The 12,008-nt window shown below is 35.5% G+C and overlaps 2 protein-coding genes across 2 annotated transcripts in view; one reads left to right on the forward strand and one right to left on the reverse strand.

The window, feature by feature from the left end:
- Positions 1 to 2,878: 2,878 nt before the first annotated feature.
- Positions 2,879 to 11,362, reverse strand: LOC121430897 (NADH dehydrogenase [ubiquinone] iron-sulfur protein 5-like). The gene is made up of 3 exons (XM_041628324.1): positions 11,276 to 11,362; positions 4,673 to 4,881; positions 2,879 to 3,144 (listed from the first exon to the last, which is right to left on the reverse strand). The coding sequence occupies exons 2-3, from the start codon at positions 4,877 to 4,879 to the stop codon at positions 3,064 to 3,066; spliced, it is 288 nt and encodes a 95-aa protein (XP_041484258.1). The 5' UTR covers positions 4,880 to 4,881; positions 11,276 to 11,362; the 3' UTR covers positions 2,879 to 3,063.
- Positions 11,344 to 12,008, forward strand: part of LOC121430898 (mediator of RNA polymerase II transcription subunit 23-like) — a 70,049-nt gene continuing 69,384 nt past the window's right edge. The window contains exon 1 of the mRNA XM_041628325.1: positions 11,344 to 11,426. The gene's annotated coding sequence lies outside the window, so the exon portion shown is untranslated. The remainder of the gene's footprint in view (positions 11,427 to 12,008) is intronic.

Genomic DNA, 12,008 nt, shown 5'->3' on the forward strand with positions numbered 1-12,008 from the left:
ATGTATTACAGACAAGACTTATGGGGGATAACCTTTTTTTTGCTTGTAAAAGTTATTTTGTTCAATGACCCGACATTTTGGGTGACGACCTTTTTTTTTCTTTTGCTAGTCAAATTTTACAGCCCCTGGTCCCCCCCATCTTTTGGGAAGAGATTTCCGCCTATGAGTAGCTCCATGGTTATATATGTACGTGTACCTTTATCAGATGCAGAGGCAGCGTTGGGGAGTAGAGTTGGTAGGCACTTAGCCAGGGGCGGTCCCCCCCCCCCTCCACAAACACCCCCAAAGAGGAAAAAGGGAGAAAAGGGAAGGAGGGTAAAGCTGTTTTTTGTCAAAAGAATAAAAACCTGAGTGAGATGTTCTCTCTCTTCATACAAAATTTTGAAATCACCTTTCACTTTGTTTCCCCCACATCTTTTTTACACTGTGTTTTTCCCCTTCCTGGCAATGGAAATCTTGCCGGATATTATAAAGTAAGCCCTGATAACGAACATGCGTGTGAAGAGTATTTTTTTTTAAATATTGACACAAAATATCCCTTTGTGATTGTCAAATGTAGGCCTATCAGCTCGTGCTGCGCTGTGTGCTCGCATTTTGATTGACGAATACCTCTACATCAATTCTATAACAAGCTATGTCCTTCCCATTCTCATTTACAGTTTATAAAAAAAAAATTGGCCTGCGATTTGCGCTCGCATTAATGTTAAAAATGTATTAATCCATGCGTCCTATTCATAACTACAAAATGCTTAAAATTTCCAATTTTCAAGACTTAATAATCAACAAGTTCCAAGCTCTCATTAAAGGGATGGTCCAGGCTGGAGATATTTATATCTCAATAAAAAGAGCAAAGTGTTGAAAATTTGATCAAATCGGATAACAAATAACGAAGTTATTGAATTTTAAAGATTTGCATCATTCCGGTGAGACAGTTCAAGGCATGTCTTTGTGAATATTCATTAGGTGGGCTGATGATGTCATATCCCCACTTGTTCTTTTGTATTTTATTATATGATATAAGGTTTATTCAGATTTTTTTCTACCAAGAACTAAAACAATGGGATTGACAACTGATTTAAGTGCATTGGTTATTTATTGCCCCAACTTATATCATAATGGAGACACATCACTTACACATGTAGGAAAAATGAAACATTTATCATTTCAAGTAATAACGTAAGAAAAAGTAAAGTGGGGATATGACATAATTAGTCTATCTAATGAATATTCATGATTATGTACATTTAACTGTTTTTACAAAATATTGATAAACTTTGACATTAAATAACTTTGTTCTTTGTTATCAGATTATGATAAATTTTCAGCATTTTGCTCTGTGAATTTTACTCTATTTATTTAGATATATTTTCAGCCCAGACCATCCCTTTAAGCTTAAAAATCCAAAATGAAATTGAATAAGATGTTCATATTCATGTTTATTTTATACTTGACATTATCTTTCTGAAATTTACCCCTCCCAGCAACCAAATGCATACATTTATTTTGATACCCTTTTGAACATCACTTCATTAGTTTGTTAGAATTCTGTATTTTGATTAATGACATAGGTTACTGGGGAACCTTCAAAAGAAATGTGAATTCAAATTTAAGTTTATGAAAGGGAAATAATCATGAAAACTTAAAAAAAAAGCATCAGGTCAAAATCTATCACAGAATTAAATTCTGGAGTAAAAGGTCAATTTTTTTTGCTTGCTCGCTTTGCTAGCTCGCATTTTTTATAAGCTTCACCCTTTATTTGATGCATGTGCATTTGGTCAGTAGATTGTACTGGAACCAATCAAAACTGTTCTTTCAAATTAATAACTAATCTTTGTGTTACAGGGCGCTGGAAAGTCTAACCACCTCCCCGGCAACCATGGACACCACATGGGTACAATAAAAAAAATAGTAGGCTGGACTTAACTTTTAAGCTTAAAAACAAAAGATGTAAAAATGTATTTTCAGTCTGGAATGTATTTCTTTTTTCAAGTAAACTTTGAAGAACAAAGAGAAAAACAAATCTGATTATTCACAGATATAGCAGGATTTTATTCAAATATTTGAACAAATACTTTTCTACAGGAAAGGCAATCAGCTTCTGATGCCTCCATAAAATCATTAATTCATGCTGGCCATTAACATTTTTGTTTTATTTATATACAATATTTTATAAAACAATACACACATTGCCTAAGCTCAATCCAAGAAGAAAAATTCCTCCAATTGTAAAGATATTCTACTGCTTTCAATTGATATTTGTATTCACACCCAGAAACAAAGAAGGGACATAGTCTGCAGAACAAAAAGAAACATGGAATACAGAGCCAAATAAAGCCAAAAATTTGGCTTTAATAAATCAATTGATCAAATATGTTCGAAAATTATGCTTGTAAGAATTGTAGTATCTGTATAAGTCAAATATCTTTGGACCATAGTTATCTGTTAGAGTCTGAAGAAAAATTAGTTCAAACTTTATGAATAATACAAGTTTTGCATTATCTGGTTTGAAAATTTGTTCACAGTTTGTAAACTGATCCAGATCACATTATTGACATCTCACCAACTAGTCAGTGACTTTTCCAGACCATCTTCATTGTATGTTTGGTGTTATAATCCTGCAAAAACACTGAACTTGAAATCACCCATTATCAATGTGTAGCCCTGTGAGAGAATATATCAATTGTATAATTAAGCACAACATGTACAAAAAGTCTCAAAATTATAAATATCAACTATATGCCTTGAAGTTATCCCCCACACTGGAAGGTAGTGGGGGCATTGAGAAAACATCACAAGTAAAACAGAAGAAAATGCTTTATTATGCTGCTATATTCTTGTCAATCAAAATGGACTGCTGCTGATTTTTTTGAATTACAAATAAAAACTCAAATCAAATACAAGACTCATTTGTCATGAATTGGCAACATTTTTTAAAATTGAAGGAGTACTCTTTTTCCAATTGGATTTTACTTCCTGCTGAAAACCAGAGAATACAGTTTGTAAATAGCTGAGTGTCTATCATAAAGACATAAGATTTAAAATACAACTATGTTGAAACAATCTTTATTGCTTGGCTGGCGGTGTGTATTTCCCCTCCTTGATCAGTTGATCTCTGTGCTTGATAATTGTCTTCATTCTTTCCACCTGAATAAGAAAGAGATGGCAGAGGGGGAGAGAGGAAGAGGGTGAAGATGACAAAGAGAGAGAAAGGTAGAGAGAGATAGAAACACATACAGAGAGAAAGAAAAAAACAAGAGATAGGGAGTCAGAAAAAGAGATAAGGTGTGAATGGTGGACAAGATGAGAATGGAAAGAAAGATAGAGATTAAAAATTCAGTTCAGCTCAATATCAACTCAGAATAGAAATAGAATACAGCAGGCCTAAAATGCAAACTACATAAAATTTGGATGAATAGAGATATGGATTGGAAATATAACATTTATGTCTTTTGATTGATAACATTATTTTCAACCTTTTCTTATCAAACGCATATCATTACAAACGACAATATGAGTGAAGTGGGGAAGTCGGGGAGAGTTTGGATAAATATTATTGTAAACAAGGAGTAAAAAGACAAATAATAAAAAAAAACTTCCCTATAGTTATGAAAGATTTCAAATTATTTGAAGATTTATTTGTGATAGATAAATGCTTAGTCTAGAATTCTGACAAATGTAGAAAAAAGTTATCTTTTTTAAGAGAATGGTGGTGTCCCATTCTCTAGCAAGTAGCAACCTTCTTCATCAAACTGCTCTTCCCATTAATCTTGTTTTTATGACTGAAAAGGTTTCAGAATCCAATTATGATCAATAATTCATTATGCTAATCAGTGACACTCTATCATAATCTAAGTTTTATGAGATTATTGCATTTCAAAAACCTAACCTTGACTTTGACAATGATGTCAATGTTATCATTGAAAGTTGCAGGGCTTGAGTATCACTCCTGCTCTGCAGGCGAGTCAAACAATACAGTTACCTTAAAGGACAAGTCCACCCCAACAAAAACTTGATTCGAATAAAAAGAGAAAAATTCAACAAGCATAACACTGAAAATTTCATCAAAATCGGATGTAAAATAAGAAAGTTATGGCATTTTAAAGTTTCGCTTATTTTCAACAAAATAGTTATATGAACGAGCCAGTTACATCCAAATGAGAGTTGATGACATCACTCACTCACTATTTCTTCTGTATTTTATTATATGAAATATGAAATATTTTTATTTTCTCGTCATTGTGATGTGAAATGAAGCTTCATTCCTCCCTGAACACGTGGAATTTAATTGTTTTAACATTTTGTGCTTCAGGCAAGGAGGTCCTAATCGTCAAATTCGTAAAAATTGAAATATTGTATAATTCAAACAATAAAAAACAAAAGAAATAGTGACATCATCGACTCTCTCATTTGGATGTAACTGGCTCGTTCATATAACTATTTTGTTGAAAATAAGCGAAACTTTGAAATGTCATAACTTTCTTATTTTACATCCGATTTTGATGAAATTTTCAGCATTGTGCTTGTCTGATTTTTCTATATTGATTCAAATCAATATTTTTCTGATGTGGACCTGACCTTTAAGCTTGCAATATTGACACCGCCTTAGGGAAAGCGGCACCTATATTTTGCTTCGATGCAGCCAAGATAGATTTCATTGTTATGTTCTTCTTACCCTTTTGGATCCTGTGACACACTCCTTGAAGTCTGCTAGCTCTGGAGCACATTCTTTTTGAGCCCTGGTAATGCCAATCTCAGCTGCACATCTAATGTAATCTGCCTCATAGTACTTGCACTTTGGGTCAGGGAGCCCACCAAAGCCATCTAAACCTTGGTGTGTGGTGTAAACCTTGTCAAAGTCATAAAACCTGAACAGCGGCATGTCTGGATATGAAAAAATATATAAATCAAAGTCAAATAACAGCCTGTTGAGCAAGATATGTAGGCCTATCTCATTAAAAAGGCAATGCGAGCACGCAGCACGAGCAAATATTTCATATACCGTACTGTAGTGATATAAAGATTTTTTTTATTTTCAAAGTTTTCCCCTCACCTTATTTCATTCACTCGCATGGGCGTCAATCGGTGGGGGACGTGTCCCCCCCCATGATTTTTTCAGGGGGGGGACACAATATCAAATGTCCCCCATGTTTTTGTCACAAAAGAAGTGTGACCATCGGGGGGGGGGATATGTGCATACCTTCTCAAGGAAATGAGAGTTGATTCCCCTTAAAAAATATAACGAATAAAAACAACTGTCATGTAACCTTCCGATGCAATTAACAGTGGGTAAATTTGCATTCAAAAGCAGCGCAGCTAACCGTCTATGAGCCGTTCCTGTACATACACGCGAACACCCACTTGGAGACCTTCACGTGCGTGGTGGTTTTTTTCATGTGGTATGCACGGCATGACATACAGTACATGTAGCGGTGGAGTATGACGAAAGTATAACCCTAACCCTAACCCAGTGCACAATTTATAAATAATCTGTTGAGTGTCCCCATTATTCATATATAATGATTATTTGTTAGATAATGGAAACATCTACTTCATTATTTATAAATAATTTTTTCGAGTGCGCCATTATTCTCATTATTTATAAATAATAATTAATTAATGTTCGAGTTTTCCATTATTTATAAATAAAGATTTGTTAAAAAATGAAATATCTACCTCATTATCTATAAATAATGAAAATTCATCGTGTTTCATTATTCATAAATCACAATTTTGTTTCAATATCCCATTATTTATAAATAATTATGATTTATAAACAATTTTTACAGTTTACCATTATATACAAATAACCATTATTTATAAATAATGGAAAACTCGACTATAACATGCAAATGTGGGACCGTCCATGATATGAATATTCATGATGCGATCTCCTTTTTCGTGATTTTGCTTAACAAATATTTGTCCATTTCCTTTTCATAATGACATTTCTTGAAGCAATTTTATAGGGGTATGGTCTGATGGTAGTATTCTTCATTTTCTATATAGTCTTGAAAAAAATTGAAAATCTTGAAAAAGTGAAGCGACCAAGCTTGTCATTTGAGCTTGGTCGCATCGCTGTCTCGCTTTCAAGATTTTTTTGAGAAAGTTTATGCACGTCATATGCCCCCCCCCCGGAAAAAAATTCTGCATCAGGCCATGACGATAATGAGATAAAAATAATGAAAATTAAAAGTATATATAAATCAATGTGCCAGGCTCTTTTGAGCATGGCCGTAAACAGAATTTCTTTCGGTGGGGGAGGGGGGGAGCAGACGCGTAAACGTTCTCAAGTTGAAAGCGACACAGTGAAGCGACCAAGCTTGTCATTTGGGCACTTTTTTAGTTTTAAAAGTGAAATTTGAATGCGTTTGTGCACACTTTTGGTGAATTTTGTGATGATTTCATCACGTGCCCCCCCCCCCATCGGCTGGCAAAAAAAAACAGAGGAAAAGGAGAAAAAGAGGGAGAAGAAATGTAGTGGAAAAGAAGAAATTATTGTACATTTATACTTTATTATATATGTTATGTTTTATTACATAAATTATTTTTTCATAACTTTATGAAACATAATTTGCTCAGGGCCTATTTGTTCATTATTCCCAGCACTCGCATTGTCTGTTTAACGAGAAATATAATCATGTTGTGCTAAAACATCCTGTTTTCAAGTCAATTTGCACCAAAATATATTTAATCGCACTTCGAGTTATTAGTTATGTTCAGTTTCAGTTCAGTTCAATTACTGTTATGTAGTGACATATGCTTTTTTTTAATGACTACTTAAAAGTGATTGTCCCATTTTAAGGTCTGCATATTAAAAAAAAAAATTCCTGTCCGTGCTTACGTTCAAATTAGTGGATTGATGAGATGTCTGCATTTCATGAAGTCCTCAAATCAGTCTTTAAAATGTCTCTTTTTCTAATCTAAAACATAAAAAATTTTCAGCTCGCGCTTCTCATCATTTGGTAAGTGAAATACATATGGTCTTAGTAGATTCCTACAAACAAGCCTTAGAATGCCCCTCTTCAGACCTGAATTTCCTATATTTTCAGCTCGCACTTTGCGCTAGTGAGAAAGATGCGTATGATAATCATGATTAATGTGATTTCAAAAAGTTCTTCATGTTTGGATGTGATTCTAACGAAATCAGCATCGCTTGGCACTTGCATATGATGGCGATGATGAGATATGTATACTCCTAATAGATTCCCAAAAAAGAAATAGTCCTTAAAATGTCCCTGTTTGGGGTCAATATATACAACATTTTCAGCTTGTGCTTCGAGCTCACATCATTTTGTTAGTGAAATACGTATGGTCTTCGTAAATTTCTACAAACAAGCGTTAAAATGCTTCTCTTCAGGTCTGAATTTCCTAAATTTTCAGCTCGCACTTAGCACTTGTATTATTTGATTAGTGAGATGCATATTTCAATCTTGGTCGGACTAGAAAAAGTAAACCAGCAAGCATTTGGCACTCGAATTAGATGAGTATGTTATAATTCTCTTATTTGATTCCTAAGAATAGTCTGTAATCTGTCTGTTTGTGGTCAATAAATACAAAAATTTCAGCTCGCGCTCGCATTGTTTGTTTACAGAGACAGATAATTATTTTCATCTTTTTAAATTATTAATATGTCCCTTTTTAGCTCGCGCTTCGCGCTCGCATGATTTGATCAGTGAGATACATTACACATCCGTTTAATGGCACAGTCCTTAATATTTCTCTATAAGGTCTATAGGCCCACACCTGGCAATTGAGCGCACATTACGCGCTCACCGAGTGACTCTTTTTTTTTTTGCTGGTCCCCCCCCAATGCCATGACCACTAATACCACAATCTAGTCTAAATAATATCATTGTATGCTTGACATTCAGTAGGCAGGGTATTGGGATATTCAGAGATGCCAAGTTCAAAGACCAGCTATGCGTGAGATTTTCTGTGAATTCTGAGTGAGATCACAGACATTGTGTACAATGTATATGGGGATAGGCTGTGATAGTTGCGTGAGACAGAGATTTGAGGGGTTGAACGAGAGTCCAAAATGCTTGAGTCTCACGCATAATGCGTGAGACTTGGTAGCTCTGGATATTTCGTACTAAAAGATATGACAAAATTTATGACTGCTACCCCCTGTCATAACTTTTGCTTGTATAAAAGGATTACGCTTATTTAAAGCCGTGTATTTTTGGTGTGTGCTAAAGAGAAGAGATGAAATTTATGACAACTTTTGTGAAAAAAGTTATGACATCCACCAGAAATAGAATACCGATTTTGTCATATGTAGTCGCCGGAGTCACAAAAGCCCACAACCGCAACAGGCACAAAAGGCGTGGAAATCAAAATAAATTAATGAAAAAAAATTGACTTTTTTTTTTTTTAATCCAAACTATTATACATACATACAGGTTCCCAGATAGTGCTGTAGCTCGGATTGCTTACCGCGCTGAATCCTGCCGAGTTGGCATTGTCCAGCTCAGAGCTTTCCGGGTCGGGTTTCACTTTGAATCCCTCAAACTCGGTAAATAAACCCCGATGGTTTGATAATATTTGAGGTGTCATTTGTCACTGCAATAAAAGTCGTGAAACTATTTTAAACATGCGATCCATCCACCTCATGTGATGGTCGAGGGGACAGGGCAAAGGCCAAGCATCCCTAACTTATTTTCATTTTTTCCCCATCATGATCGGACCTCCTGAGTCATGGCCTTGTGTGTGAGGGATCAAGACGATATCCTATAGCTTGCCGGCTAACGGCGCACATGCACACAGTACAGTACCTGCCATGTGATATCATCTGACTGGTCATCTGATTGGCCAAGAGTAATGGTTTCACTGGGTGAGAATGTCCAATTTGTTTACAAGTAAAGGCCAGTTTGTCCATTAGGCATGGTCATAATTCAAGAAGTTTTCCTTTTGATATTATGACTGATGATATGCAGAATATTTCTCTCTTTTTTGGTAAAATAATCTGTCCGGTTTATTGAGATATCTTTTATATATCAGTTTTTTCTGCTTACCGTAAAAAGCCCCCCCCCCCAAAAAAAAAAAAAAAACCCTGTTGTGTTGACATTTTCCACAAAGTCGGTGATCCGAAAAATAATAGCTCAGCTGGATGCAAAACAATTTAATTCCCATTTAAAGGATACTTAAAGAGGGTGGACTAGACAGGCGAGAAGAGGAGGGTGCAGTTAGAGGGAGAGAGGAGGGGGGGGGGGGGTACGAGTACAAGAGCAAAAAAAAACATGTGAGATGACTAAATGGATGATATGGGGGTAGGATGATATTGGACCAATTGTCAAATTTTAATATAAAATAAAAATGTATTTTAATTCATTATTAAAAGGGGAATACACCCTTCTTCTAATTTTTTAAGATTACTTTTCTTGATTAATGGGCCTATCACACAAAAAATATTATTACCGGTAGCTGAAGACTAGAATAAGACAGATAAAAATAAATCATACACAAAAAATAGTTTGAGTTTAATATCCTATTGCTTCAAAGCAAATATGAAGAATGAAATACGCTCAGAAATTAACTCTTTCTGCTACCTCTACCCCCCGAAAATATCTGCCCAATGGCACTCATTCAATGAACAAGGTGCCCTATGGTAGACAGAAACAATCGCTGTGAGAGCCTGTTTGAAAATTGGGTCACCAGAATAACATAATAAACAATGTAGTTCGTAATCTGCCTCACACACACACACGCACACAAAAAATCATTTCAAAGCACATGTTTCGTAGTAAATCACTAGCAGCGCACAGACTGTGCTGTTGACCGCTGCACTGGTGATAAGCATGTGAGGGATTGCGTCAATCCCCTCTCTACATTACTACTGGATGATATAAACAGTGAATTAAATATTTTGGGGGTTTGTATCGTCATTTGAGAACAAGATCAGAAGGTGATGTCAGTCACAGATAAGAGTCAAGTAGGTCAAAACATTGTATTGTTGCATGGACATAAATCATTATTAGCCGGACCAGGTTACCGGGCCTCTTCGAGTCGAGCTATGATTCTGATAAGATTTATGAGCCGGGTTCGGACCAAGGTGAAGGAACCGAGCTACAGCACTATTCCCATCCCAGACAGGTTTGCTTATTTCTTACATACGTAAAAAATGCTACATACGTATGTAACAATACTACGTAGGCCCTACGTAATATTTATATATTTTTTTCATTGTCAAAAATGTCCGGTTTGTTAACTTTGGCCTTTTGGGGCTTCGACCTTCGTACATGTATATATCAGTTTACTAATCAAGAAAAATAAACTAGACAACTAGGATAAAATGAATTATTAATATCTTCACAGAAAAAATATTTTCATTGTCATTTTGGCCACAACTTGGACAAAGTGTGACTGTGATGTGAGTGGGCCAGCGCCACAGCCTAAATAACTAGAAAACTTAAAATATTAACAAAGAAAGTTAGAAAGTGTACAGAGGCGAGCCACAAAAATGATTCCAGGTTTTAGAAATCTGTCTTATATGGAACGTCTCATGAAACTAAAATTACCGAGTCTTGCTCATAGGCGAAGGAGAGGTGACATGATTGATGTCTACAAGTACATGACTGGAATATATTACACACAACACAACCCTTTCACTAAGTCACAGAGGAGGTCTAGAGGTCATAGGTTGAAGTTGGAGAAGAAATTTTCTAGGCTTGATATTAGAAAGTACTTTTTCAGCAACAGGGTTGTAGATGTGTGGAATAGTCTTCCTGACAGTGTTATTTCAGCCTCTTCAGTCAACTCCTTCAAAATTCGTCTAGATAGGCACTGGTCAAGGAATTATGATTTGCTCTATAAAATAATAAGCCAGTGTAGGCAGTATTGTCTTTGTTTTTCCACGGTTTCTAGCATACGATACGGTACATGTCATGCATGTACACACTTCTGTCAGTCCTTTCTCGTCTTAAGTACCGGTACCGGTATATATATTTTGTTTTAATACAATGGATACTGTACTACCACCAGAGGAGATACTCCGATCGATGAACAGGCACTCAACTCAAGCCTACAGCATCGAGGACTTAAAGTAAAGTAAGTAAATTATAGGCCCTAGGCCTAACATGAAAAAGCATGTGTGGGGCTGTCAAATTGGGCCACCCGACTCCCACCTCATCTGGATAAAAACGGGTTATAGATTTTCGAGAGTACAAATAGCCATATGACATGTATGAGATGGAAAATTAAAAAAAATGCTGAATCGGATACATTTATTTCATTTCAGAAAACAATTTAAAAGGGATTATTAAATTTGTATTCTCACCTCTAAAATAAAATTAAACAAGAACAAACGGCCCGAGCTCGGATCCAAACGAAGATGGCGCTGTAAGTTTACAAGGCAATTTTTGCGGTGGCACTGGCGAGAAGCGTCTTTGTTTTCCGACTTCATGTAGATTCTTTTGACGTTTGTTCATGTGAGTTCCAACAAATTGATTTCTTGTTACTGAGGCGTAAAATAGATTCACGTAGCGTTCGTAATTTGGTCTGTACTTTTTATTTCTCCAAATAAAAAATGAAACTTTTTTCTTCCAAGTTCAATTTTTGCGCTTGCTCAGTCCCATTCATTCAAAATCATGCGTAGAAAATTTGAGTTGCTTGTTTTCTTAATCTTAGTCTTAAAGAGAAATACTGGTAGTTGCAGTAAACACTGATTTCATGAGAAAGTCTGTAAAACCAGGCTTAATTGTCAGAATATTATCGAGGATCTAGATCAGGTACAGATACATAAACTGAACTTTGTGAAATCTTGAAATCTACGCTGAAAAATGTTCACACTGAAGATCACCAACACAGATAGGCACACGTGGGACAGTGTATTAATATTGCTAGAATAAAGACCCGACGGAAGTGACCGAATCCGCGCTTATTTTGCTTATTTCTCAGCAATTACACAATTTCTTCCAGAATCCTTTGGCACATATTTTTTATTCATACAAACAGACACTTGGGTGGTCATTTTATTAGATTCTGTAAAAAGTCAGTTTGAGATCATTACC

This window comes from Lytechinus variegatus, chromosome 17 (assembly GCF_018143015.1).
Source record: "Lytechinus variegatus isolate NC3 chromosome 17, Lvar_3.0, whole genome shotgun sequence".
NCBI lineage: Eukaryota > Metazoa > Echinodermata > Echinoidea > Temnopleuroida > Toxopneustidae > Lytechinus > Lytechinus variegatus.

Bases quoted from the DNA above. Each gene is read 5' to 3' on its own strand.
- LOC121430897 (XM_041628324.1), bottom strand. From the start codon at position 4,879: ATGCCGCTGTTCAGGTTTTATGACTTTGACAAGGTTTACACCACACAC. The intron at 3,145-4,672 runs GTAAGAAGAACA...TTTCTTATTCAG, and splicing joins GTGTCACAGGATCCAAAAGG to GTGGAAAGAATGAAGACAAT.